This window comes from Amblyomma maculatum, chromosome 11, assembly GCF_055883805.1.
Source record: "Amblyomma maculatum isolate TAMU_Amacu chromosome 11, ASM5588380v1, whole genome shotgun sequence".
Classification (NCBI taxonomy): Eukaryota; Metazoa; Arthropoda; class Arachnida; order Ixodida; family Ixodidae; genus Amblyomma; species Amblyomma maculatum.
In genome coordinates this window covers 16830645-16843181 of record NC_139354.1, presented here as the reverse complement: position 1 = coordinate 16843181, position 12537 = coordinate 16830645, and the positions used below count along the sequence as shown (strand labels likewise).

At 45.7% G+C, this 12537-nt stretch overlaps 1 protein-coding gene across 1 annotated transcript in view; it reads right to left on the bottom strand.

Annotated features, from left to right (window-relative positions):
• Nucleotides 1-2439: 2439 nt before the first annotated feature.
• The window catches only part of LOC146172935 (potassium channel, subfamily K, member 13-like), a 233599-nt gene continuing 223501 nt past the window's right edge, over nt 2440-12537 (bottom strand). Inside the window, exons 4-5 of the mRNA XM_084585612.1 lie at nt 3872-4044; nt 2440-2821 (exon numbers count right to left, since the gene is read on the bottom strand). Coding sequence (XP_084441738.1) covers nt 2440-2821; nt 3872-4044 — 555 coding nt within the window. The remainder of the gene's footprint in view (nt 2822-3871; nt 4045-12537) is intronic.

Sequence of the window (12537 nt, the reverse complement as noted above, 5' to 3'; positions counted from 1 at the left end):
CGAAAACGAATGAATCTACGACGGGTTGAAAGCTCTACATCGTCTGCATTACGTACTGACTGCCATTTTATCTACGTTGCCTGCCGGAATCTGCTCGAGCTCTATTATCCTCCTATTGGTTTATTAGGTGTGCTAAAATAGCAGTAATTATTCATGACTGGAAATGTTGTTCTACGGCTCGTTGAACATTTTTATCTAGCAACGAAAAGCAGACACTAAAGTGAGTGTTTAAAGCTTTTTTTTTTTTTTTTCAAAAACGAGATAGTTCAGTACATATGCCATCCAGTGCACATGATGTACCGACTGGAGACGTCAGTGAAGTGGATAGATAGATGGATTGTAAAAGTGTCCCCTTTGAAACGGGGTGGTGGCCGTTTCCACCATGCTCGGCTTTTAAAGGGATAAATCAAAGATTACGTCGGACAACTTGTGTACCACAAATTTTAATCATGACAAATTTATGATGATCATTCGGCTGTTTAAATCAAAGTGGAAACTGCACTACAGAATAATTCACAAATTACTGATTAGGCGGTAGCGAATTTCACGCGATTATTATATGTTTATAAATATATTGTGCATCTTACAAAAAGAGAACAACAGAAATACTTGGTCCAGCCGTTAGCATGCCATTATCGAACAGCGGCGTGTAACAAGGAAAACTTTTCAGCGATTGGTTTTCTGGATAGAAGTTTAGAGAAATCGGCGAGCACGGCAGCAAGGATGTATCATAGAAACCTCTAGGTTGGAAATAAAAGACATATTGAGCAGTTCGAGATACTGCTTACGTGATAATTCAGATTCTTCGTGCCTGACGGCTGTCTGCGGGGAACGTTGTTTCTTTTACGAAAAGCACGCAATTAATGGCCGGTGTAAGGGTACGCTTGCCAGACTTGCTGAAATCACGAACGAAGACAACAAGGTGGCAGTGCAGTTGTACATACTATTCTGTGGTGGCAACTGTTTTAAGAGAACTGCTTGATTTGTCTGTTTCAAGATTTAATGGCATTTAGCTACACATTCGCTCGAAACGGCATTGAGGACAAATAGAAGTTGGCCCGTACTAATTGGCTACGGCACTGTAATAACGAATCACTCAAAATGAAGCTTATACTATACGAACAACTTTCCCCGTGTGTTTGATAAAATCAAAAGTAATCGCTAGAGACATTTAAGTTTACCAGGTGTTTTCTACGAGATAGCACATGGGATAGCAATGAACCTACGTGACCTATATTCAAATTTGGCATGGTAGTCTTACTCAACGTCGTGTAATTTTCAGCAACAGCGATTAAAGGACGCTTTTGACAAGACACAGCACATTCACTCTGTAAAGATGCCCGTAAAGTGAATAAGGTTCTTTAGCTCATCGTTGAGCCACACTTTCCAGCTTTAGCAGGGCTTCTTGATGTGTCCGCAGTGGAACATTGTGGGCAAGTGTGGGTGAAGAAATAATTTCAGAAGCAAAACCAGCATCAGTTAGTATCACGTTTCTCTCACACCCGGCACGCATCTTCATAACACTAGCACCATGACCTCGCAATAGTGTGACATCAGTACCATGGAAGGTCACCTCGCACGAATGAAGCTTCTGAGGGTCTCCTGAAGACAAAACAGTCATCCCCATTCCGAGATTTCAATCTGATGCTTGTTCGGCCAACTCTTCAAAACGCCGCAAAATCAGTTTATTTTGAGACTTCTTCGGTCACACATTCGGACCTTGAGTCATTTGAATTGAGCGTTGCTAGAAACGTGATGCATATATTCAGGGTGCTGAAGCGTTCCTGCAACCAGGTGACCCCGAAAACACACTCCGAACGATGCATGTTTTACTATACACAGCACAACACACTGAAACCACCTCAGGCTTGACGAATGGTAACGTTGGTCCGGGAGCATCCCTTTTGGACATCACAGAAACTCCACAGGTTCGCTTCCACTCATAGGACCATCCAGTATACCATGCCTTCATGAGCACCTTTTGACAGTGGGATGCCTGTCGCCACAGTACTGTGAGAATGAAGTCTCAGGGCGACGCTGCTAGTGCCCTCTCTCAAGTTCCACAGTTCGCTTGGTGATGCAACAGAGGGGCTTCATGATGTGCTATCTCAGCAGTTCTTATGAGCGAGTTCTCAACTGCGTCTCAACAGCAGTGCGTCTCTCTTTAAAACACTCGAGATTTGTGGGCGGAGCTGTCATCAGACACGCCCCGGAAGCGAGGCTCTGGAAGGTGTGACGTAATTATCTCTCTTCAAAACACTCGAGGTTTGTGGGCGGAGCTGTCATCAGACACGCCCCGGAAGCGAGGCTCTGGAAGGTGTGACGTAATTATCTATCTTCAAAACACTCGAGGTTTGTGGGCGGTGCTGTCATCAGACACGCCCCGAAAGCGAGGCTCTGGAAGGTGTGACGTAATTAAACCCAATGGATTGTCTCCGGTCATACATGACCGTCGCCGAACTTCTCTGACACTATGGCCAGCGGTCCTACGGCGCCAGGCTTGAAGGCGTCCTTTTCTTGCAGCGCCCTCTGCGGCAAAAGCATGGGTGCTCCTCCCCTCTGGGCGGTCTCGTAAAGCTGCTTCTGCATGATGGCCAGGGAGACCTTGTTGGCCCTCAGGAGGTCCGACATGCATATCAGCTCTCCTGTGTGGCCGCGCTCCTCGTCCGAGTCGTAGGTCGAGTCAATGTCCGAGTCAGAGTTCGCGGCCTTGTTGTTGGCCGTCTTTCCGGATAACTTGCGGGACGACTTGACGTCGGTCCGGGCCGCGGCCCTGGCTTGCACGCGCAGTTGAGCTGGCGTGAGGGCGTTGCGCCTGAACCTGCGCATTCGTGGAAATGTGAAAATGCTTACTTGCAACTTGGCCCACATTTCTCTGATTATGCTATCGTGTAGTGAAATTTAGAATAAAATCTGAGGTGCGAGCTATGCAAGGAAATATATAGATGTGATATTAGGATAAGATACAGGAAGAGAGCAGGTCGGCCTTTTTGGAAAACAAACATGGGTGAGCGATATTTTATATTTTGTTGCTTATTTATTAACAATACTGCAGAGTCACATCACTCCAAGCAGGAGTGAGTACAAAAAATTTTATATACAATAAAAGTTACACCACACAATAAGCATCAACTACATCACATCAGGTTTATGTAAAATACTGTTATTGTCAGAGTACGCTATGCGAAAAGATAGCCGATGGTACGTTATTACAGCAGAGAGGATTGTGAGAGGTGGCAGACATAGTAGGGATGTGGGGGGGAGGGGGCGCAAAAATGTCCAGTGTGCGGATTAGATCAGACAGAGTTGAGGCAGGTTTAAAAAGAGTGATCAAAATAGAGGAAAAATATTTAGAAAAAGTGAATATAACTCAGTGCCGCAATGTGCAAGGGAAACAGCTATCGCTTAAATTTACCCACTGCTTTGAATAAGTCTTGTGATTTTACTCGATTTTTTCCCCGTTAAATCTGGTTTATGGGATAAATTTCAGTTGGTTCAGTTGGTAAGAAGTGACTACAACTTAAGCCAACTATATCAATAAATTTTTGATCTACCTATTCACACAAATCCTCTATATTCGTGTCGAAATAATCTATACAGCTCTCCTTTTATAGCTGCTTAGCGACTTGCAGCGTGAAAAGTACTGCAAGATCGCCATCGATGTTGCAAATAAAGTGATTTGATTTGAATTGGTTCTAGTTGGAACCAGCTTGGGTGCTTTGTAAACCAGTCTAGTTAGGTCGAAGTTTTTCGTGAGGTTGGTATCAATTTCAATGTAACTGCTTGAGGGGCGAGTTGGTGCTGCATCGTACCCAGAAATGTGGCGCAACAAATCAAATGATTGTCGCGAGAAGAGATCGTATGGACACACCTCGTAGGCTTCTGCCCGGTCTTGCGTCTCAGTTTGCACGTGCAGTCCAGCCTTCGTATGAGCCAATTCAGGAATTGTTTGATGACGATGGAAGTGACGTTGAAGAGGCTGTAGATGCAGCAGCAACCGGCAGACAGAATGACGAAATTGGCCACGTGGTACCAGCCCGTGACCTGCGAGGGAAAATACAGAGGCAGAGAAGCAGTTTTAGTGAAGATAGGGTGACAGCAGTACCGTATTCGCGGAATTGACTGTGATGGGCTCTCGCACTAGTCAGCGGCTTAGGCTGCTGACTGCGGCGAGATGACCTATGGCATGTCGTTGGAGGGGTGGGGGAGGGGACCTTGTGTGCATCTATGGTCGTTGATCTTAATGTGCCATATATCCCGCCGGGGTGGAGCAGTGGTTACGGCTTTCGACTACTGTTCCCAAGGATGCGGGATCGAATTCCGGCCTAGGCGGCAGCTTTTCGATGGAGGCGAAAAGCAAGGCGCCCGTGTGCTGTGCGATGTCAGTGCACGTTAAAGAACCCCAGGTGGTCGAAATTTGCGGAGTCGTCCACTACGGCGTCTCTCATAGCCTGAGTCGCTTTGGGACGGTAAACTCCACAAAACCAAACCTTAATGTGCCATATGATACGCAGTGCGATATAGTATTTCGTATTCTAAAAATACTATGTTTTCAGTTGTGTTTGTTACCACAGGCGTCAGCACTCGGCGAATTGAACAGGCGAGACGTACCTAATATCGCTACTGCGTTTGAAGACAGAAATGAATCAAGAAAGGAAACTGAAAGCTGGAATAGTTGATGATTTTTGATCATTAAATCTCCACTAATTTTGTGCGTATCTTGATGTCACTTGTTTAATTTTTTTTTTGCGCGTTCTTTGAAGGGTCAAATAAAGGGTGATTCTTTCTTCCCTAAAACCTGTAGCATATTACAGGAAACATTGCATCTAGCGCATCCTTGAATTATCTAGAGCACAGGAGGTTGGTAGTACAAACAACTTCTGCAATGAATGGAGACTCAAAAAGCTGCGTCGACTTGTCGCCTCAAAATTTCGCTTGGTCATTTGAGGGAGCGTCCGCGCCAGTTTTTGCATACAATCGCCGGGTAAAATTTCGTCGATTCCTGATCGGATAGAGACAGAATGTCAGCAGAACTGAAGCTTAGATCCCACATTGAAGATCAGGTTGAAGGAAATGGAGAATTAGTAGTATAAATGTTCATCGGGGCCACACGAATAGCCCATCAGAGGCCACTATTACGCTTTCATTTGACATTGACTGCAATCACGGGATGTGTCATCAATGTAACAGGAACTGAAAGAGACTGAAGGAAATACCTACTAGAGTAGGTGGCAAAAAAAAGTGAATATCATGGGTAATTAAGCATTAAAGGTCACAAAATGTTCCCCTAAATTTTTACAAATTTTTTCACAACCCTTCAGCGGTGTGCCTATACAGATTCATTGAGAACACGGCTAACGCACTTGCGTATTCTCAGCGTCCCTATTAATCCAGCTCTTGGAGACAATTGTTTCGCACTGCTTGCGATCAAAGATGTAGGATATTTACCGGCGTAAATTCGCTTAATACGCGTGCTTCGTACACGCCTTATAGGTAGAAATAATTAATCCCTCCAGCTCCTAATCTAAATCAATATTACCGTTCACATGAGAATCGCTGTTGGCTCCATTGGGACAATGCGCGCGCCAGGAAAAGCAGTCCAAATATATTGTGCTGGCGGAAACAAAGCTACTATGTTCGCGGTTACTTTGCTTTCATTCAAGTTAGAGCCCGCACCACATGATGTCGTAGAAGCTCGTTTCCATGATTTCAACATCGCATGCCGAACCTAAATTAACGACTTGCCTCTGAATACAAGCTGTTCACACTCGCTTCGCCTTGCTTGCCGATACTGCCTCTGCGAGTTAACATTTTTTTTCCCCTCTTTTTCTCAGAAATCACTGGAAGGGGAGAAATACACGAGACGATAATATGAGGCGGTGGTAGCGGCTTTGTTCGAACGTCGATTGCTTGGGGAGGCAGAGAATCTCGCACGAACAGGCATTGTGGAAGGAAAGATAGATTTTTGAATATGATGCAGTTTAAGAAGCAACTTATTGAGTACAGCTAGGCTGGCGTGATCGTTCGTATAATATTCTGTTTATTATCTAGAAACTAAATTAACCGCCCTGTAGAGTTGAAGTTTTTATTTCCGCCATTGTCTCCTTTTTTTTTTTTTTTCAAAAGTTCGTTAGCGGCGAAGCGCCGGACAAGGCGATGATTATCCGCCTGTGACTTACTTGGGGAGACGCCGATATGTGTTTTCAGTGACGGGATAATGGATACTTCGGGTGGCGCAGCAGTTTTCTTTAATTCTGATTATTTTTCCAGTTGTCTATTGCTGCACACATTTTCTTGATTGACGCTCTGGTGTGTTCTGGCGGGAGGTAATTATCACTTCACCCAGGCCGGCGTGGATTCCTGATGACTTCGATGCTTGCCTCCATCAGATTCTTTGATGGAGAAGCCTTTTGCACGCACCAACTTACTTGATAATTGAGAATAGTCTCATACTAAGAAGCAACATCTATAATTAGTGCCATTCAAATTCTCTTGAAGGGATGGTACAATGCCGTGGTTTAAACGGGATTTTCTTCGACTTTTTTTGAGCCATGTATCAGCGCGTGAGGATGTTTCCTTTAATTGCAAGATTAAGAGGGGCGGGTGACTGGTGTGAGTGAACTCCAGTATGCAGTAATAAGGGAGTACGAATTACACAGTGACACCCACCCGACATCCACCCCACGTCCACCCGAGATCCATCAGTGATATTTACCAGTGACATCCACCACTGACATCCACCACTGACATCCACCACTGACATCCACCACTGACATCCATTGGTGTACGAGCACTCCTAGAAAATAAAAGAAAGTCACAGGAAATTTGGGAGAAGGCAGAGCAAATTCTCTATACTTAACTCACTTATTTGTCTTTTTTTTTTTTTTTTTTTTTTTTTTTTTTTTTTTTTTTTTTTTTTTTACAATGTTCCTGCACATTTTAGCGGGGAGTGCGTTGCCTGGTCATGGGGAGTGCGGAATTCCCAGCTAAATATTTCCGTTCTAGGCGAAGAAGTAAAATGCGGGATAAAATGGTACTAGGCGTTACGATATCCTGCACTCGAACAAAATGGAGTTTTCGAGAATACATTCCGCAGGATTTAATTTATTTCCCGTACTTCACCGCATTTTCACCAGTTCCCGTCGTCAAAGGGTTTAGTCTGAAGGTACTGTGTATAGTTGAATGCAAGGTGTTGACACATGCGTTGCTGCGACTGACAAAAACACTCAGATTCATTTGTTACGGTTTAAATAGTAAGAGTATACCATTAGGACAAAATAATTCCGAGGGCACTGGGGAATCTACTCTGCAGAAATGCGAAGTTGCTGCAGCACACGGTGCATCAAGATTGCTCTCATTATAATTATCAACTAAATGCAGCATAATTACCATTGCTATACTGTAATTCCTGTCATTATCACTAACTGCGATGCCATTGTCATCGCTACTATCATCCTCATGATAGACAAGAATTATAATTGCGTGTTTTATGATCCCGAGCGTGGCGCAATTGGTTAAAGCGCTCGGCTCCCGGGGATCTCAGGGATGGAGGCCCGACCCCCGGGGGAGACATGATTTATTTATTTTTCTGAGAAAGGCTTTCACTTTAATATCGGAGTGCGTGTGTCTGCGTAGCCACCGAGTGAAGCCTCAGACATCTGCACTGATCTGAGCGGCAGAACCGCCTGTGAACCTAAGAGAGGCGAGAGCGCGTTTGAGTTCTTCCCTAGCCTGTACACACTCTCCTGCCACAAGGGGAGAAACGCCATGAGCTGACGCCGCAGCGCAGTGACAGACTGAGTGTGTGAAATTGTGCACGGTGCTACCATTGGGAACAGTGAGCAAAAGAGGTGGCGAAGGGTGGCTGTTTCTGGCCCTACGGTGCTGGGACATCAACACCGCTTGCAGTGGGGGCTAGACCACCGAATTTTTATCTGTTGTAGGCCGTCACTGCACCCGTCACCGCTTCGGTGGTGGGTGCAGTTCTTTTTCTTTCTTCTCTATTTTCTCTTCTGTCCGCACGAGGCAGCGGAGGTGGCTCGGCTTCAGAGCCAGTAGTCAGGCCCGTGCATTTTCTTTTCCTTCTTCCTATAGTCGCAACAACAGTGAGCACGCCGTTGTTCCGAGCAGTGCCCATACCACCTTATAGTGCGCCAGAGAAGTCGCCTCCTTCAATCACATTCGGTGCTTGGATGATCCCGTTTCGGTGGCCGAATGACAGGAAATCGGTGCCCGGAAATTGGCTTTTGATTTTGGCTGAACGTCACCTCATGATCGTCGAGAGCGGGAGCGAAAAGAACTTCATGTTTAAAAATATCATTAGCGAGATATATAAAGGCAGTGCAATTAAAGCGAAGCATAATTGGCAGTAAGTGTAAATAAAGGAAACAAAAAGCTTCAATTGGAAAAACACCAGTAGGTGAGCATCGCATTGAAAAGCATCCCCCTGAAGCGTATCCTTGCTAACAAACCATCCCCAGTTGTTCTCTAGGTGATCGAAATTACTCTGTAGCCTTCCTTTACGGCTCCTCTTTCTCTCTTTCCACTTTCACTCCCATCTTCCTCTCTTCCCCTACGGTGCGGTTTAGTGTCCACTTGTTGTAGACAAGTGTGACAGATACTGCGCCTTTCATTTCCGTTGAACCAATTATTTAACGAAAATAATAAAAGTATTCGCGGAATGAGAAGGCGGTGTCAAAGGTGCGGTCGCGTCTGCCCTTAAGGAGAAGCTTGAAGGGCCCTAATTCTCGAACATGTTTAACATGTTCTCTCTCCTTTTTTCTTTCTAGTCTATTTTCTCTTCTGTACGCACGAGGCAGCGGAGGTGGCTCAGCTACAGAGCCAGTAGCAGGCTCGTCCATTTTCTTTTCTTTCTTCCTACAACAACAACAGCACCAACGACAGCCGCGTCGCCAGCACATGGTACGAGATCGATGCGTTGACTGTGAAGCTAGGGCCGTTGGTTTTCCATTTCTTCATTGCTGACAATAAATGTTTTGCAATCCAAATCCTCAAGCTGTCTTTGCTCAGCACAAATCTAATTGCAGTTTGGCGAAAGTACGTGTTGAAACTTTCCGCTTACATATTGAAACTGCAAAACCATTGCATCAACTGTGAACACCGATGCTTTAAGACACCCTGCCTTTTCACCTGTGCCCGTGATTTGCGCTGGCGTTCTTCGACAGCGGGTCCGATGACCGCAATGTGGAGGATTGACTTGCCAGAACTGGTGGAACGATGCCAAGAAGCTGAACAACGTGTTGGTGACAGACGTCGCGAGATTGTGATACAGAAACGACGAAGCAGACTTCACCACTTTGCCTTATCTGTCTTGAAAGGAGCCTTTTCTGAGATCACTGGGCGCCCTGCCGCGTGATAGTTGCGCGCCTAAGAGCGCCTGCGAGCCAGAACCCAGCTGCAAGGTAAATAAAAATAATACGGCGCGACGGGCGAGCACAAAGAAGTCACACGAACGACAGGACTAGCGCCGTTTGTGTGACTTCTTTGTCCTTGTCCGTCTGCGCCATATTATTTTTTATTCAGAATGTACCAACTAGCCCAAACAAGAGTTCCTACTTGAAAGATGAACCCTTCACCAGTTATATCGAAGTCGTCGTGGACATGCGTGTTGACGCGTCCATGCCGGAGGCGGATCGGATCAAACACGTTCTCAAAGGCATTGAGGCTGACGCATTTCAGATGCTTGTTGTTCGGAACTCCGCCATCTTTGGCAATATATTCACTCTTTGCCAGAGCTACCATGAGCTTCACAAGCAGCGAATTCAGGTTAAGACACTTTCCGCGCAGCCTGAATCACTTTCCAGCCTGGCCGTGTCGGCCACCATCAGCTCGCTGCTATACCAGACTGTGCGTGATGAGGAGGCACGAGAGCAACCCCTTTTAAACAGCATTCAAGGACCTCTATTTAACCTGGCGCTGATCCTGCAGGCTGTGATTCGCGAGCAAATGTTTGCAGCGCTGCCACCTGTTCGCCAGAAGGCTTCTGTCGCAGCGCTGCTCCTGTACTCCGGCATCGTCACGAGGCCCCAGGCCGACAGGCTTCTCCCGTTCCACCCCTCACCGCAGTCAACCGGCTTCACTCCCACGCGGCTGTCCCCTCTTCGTGTGGATCCCTGGAACACTCGTAACAAACTCTCGATTTGCTATGCGTGTGGTGTCCCCGGTCACGTTGTGCTTTACTGTCACCGCCACATGCGTTGCCATCTGGGGATAACTCGAGCCTCCCGAACTCCTGTCACGTTCCTTCTCTGCCGACGGCCTTGATACATCTCCTCCATCTGCTTGCCGCCGTTCTACATTCCCGCGGCTGCGCTCGGCTTCACCGCTGCGTCGTTACAGTATTACGCTCTAGGAAAACTAGTTACCGCAGTTCCCGAGGCAAGAGACGGCGAATATGTCGCAAATGTAAGGCCTTTCCTTGCCCCTGCGAATGTGCTTGAAGTTTGTTGTAGATGGCCTGACTGCCTTGGCCCTTGTCGACAAGGGCGCTGCTGTGTCTGTAGGAAACTATGCCGCAAGAAAGTGGCAGCGTCGTTATCTCGTCTTTTGCTTCACGCCTCTAATACGCAGCCTGTTTTGAATTTAGAGGCCTGCACAGCCAGTGTAATCATCATCATCATCATAATCATCATCATAATCATCATCATCATCATCACCGTCGTCGTCGTTATCATCATCATCACCACCATCATCACCGTCGTCGTTATCATCATCATAATCATCATCATCATCAGCTTGACTATACCCACTGCAGGGCGAATGCCTCTCCCATATTTCTCCAATTAACCCGGTTCTGTGCTAGCTGACGGCTCATTATCGCGACATTATTTTAGGTAGACGCTTTTATCTCCGAACGAGGAAGACTCGGGAAAACCGACTGTCCTAACTCTAAGTCAGCGAATAGATCTCGTGCTGTGTGCTGGCGATGAGATGCCGCGCGCTGGCAGATGGGCGCTGGTGCCCATCTGCCTCTTTAAAGATGTGTAATTACTTTAGGCGGGTGAAAGTGGTGCAAGTAAATACATGAAGCGTGGGAAAGGTTTTCGTGTTAGCGTCGAATGCCCAAGAGATCTGCCGCAACGGGAATAACATGGCTAATATGCCGGTGCCTTTAACTATTTTAGTTATGAGGAATCTGATGTTTTTACATGTTATTTTGTATTACAGAACCATTTGAACAGTAAATATGAGTAAGTGGATTAATACGTCAAAATAAGAAAACTCTACAGTTTTCAGTTAAAGATCTTAGATATGGCTTGGAATACACCTGTGAATTGCCACAGGATAAGCTACAGTTTCTAGACTTGGAACTCCTCTTGAAGCAAGGTAGAATCTGTTGGGCGTACGAACCTCAAAGCCAGAAGGAACTTTTGTCTTACGAATCGTTCCAATCCGAAACAGTTAAACGGGCTATAGTGACATCGGGATTAAATTCAGCAATAAAGAAATCCTGTCAGCACAGCATGCAGCACAGTTTTCAGTTGCAGGTGGCACGATCGCAACAAGCAGGGTTCCCGCAGACAGTAATTTTGGCAGTGGCTGAATGTCTGATTCAGATGGTCGAGGACAAGAAAATAAATGATAAATTAGAGGAGAACAGGAGGGTGAAACCAGTTGTTGTTTCGAACAACCACTGTGCAGCACATAATTTGAAGAAAGTCGCCAATAAGTTCAAGGTGCCTGTAGTGTATTCAGCCCCTCGTAAGCTGGCTACATTGTGTTCCAGGATCAACAAGGAATGGCAGAAAGAGCAAAACCTGTGGTGTAAATACTCATATGTTTGTCAGTTGTAGAAGGGGTTATCTACTAGAGTCCGATAACATGTGGCAAGGTGTATATATGACAAACGGGAAGATGCCTGAATGAACGTTTGAGGGAACACGAACATCTGCTCGGAAAAAGAACTGGGCCCAATCTTGCGGTTCATTGCAGCAAATGTAAATGCATGCCTCGGTTACTTGATGCCGCTATTCTAGATAGAAGTCAAGACAGCGTAGGCTGTGAATTAAAGATAGCTTTCTTTATAAACCAAAAATGCTCAGCGTGTGTGAGTGAAGTGTCGAAATCGCTCTATGAGAGCAAACTTGCCTTCTTAGAAGCTTTGCTTAATTTTAGTTATTGACCGCGCATACCTGACTCATTTGTCGCCCATGTACTTGTTTGTTGTATACTTTATCAAATATAACGGAATTATTTTGAATTGCCATCTTCTTCTAGCTTTTCACACTGTTTACATTTTATCGCTCTTATGACTTTCAGACCATGTCGCGTTGACTCATCTGATTTTCCTGACAATGCTTCCACGCATGCCTGATTCATTTATCGTCCGTGTTCGTTTGTTGTTAAATGCTTCCTCCAGACCAACTGAATGCTTTAACATTATTTTGAGTTTAACATTAGCCTTATCACCTGTTTTATGTTTATCGCTTCTAAGGCCCTTTACACAATGTGGCATTTGACTGCATCGGACCGTTCTGCCATCGCTCTCGTATTTATTGCGCAGACATTGCTCAATAA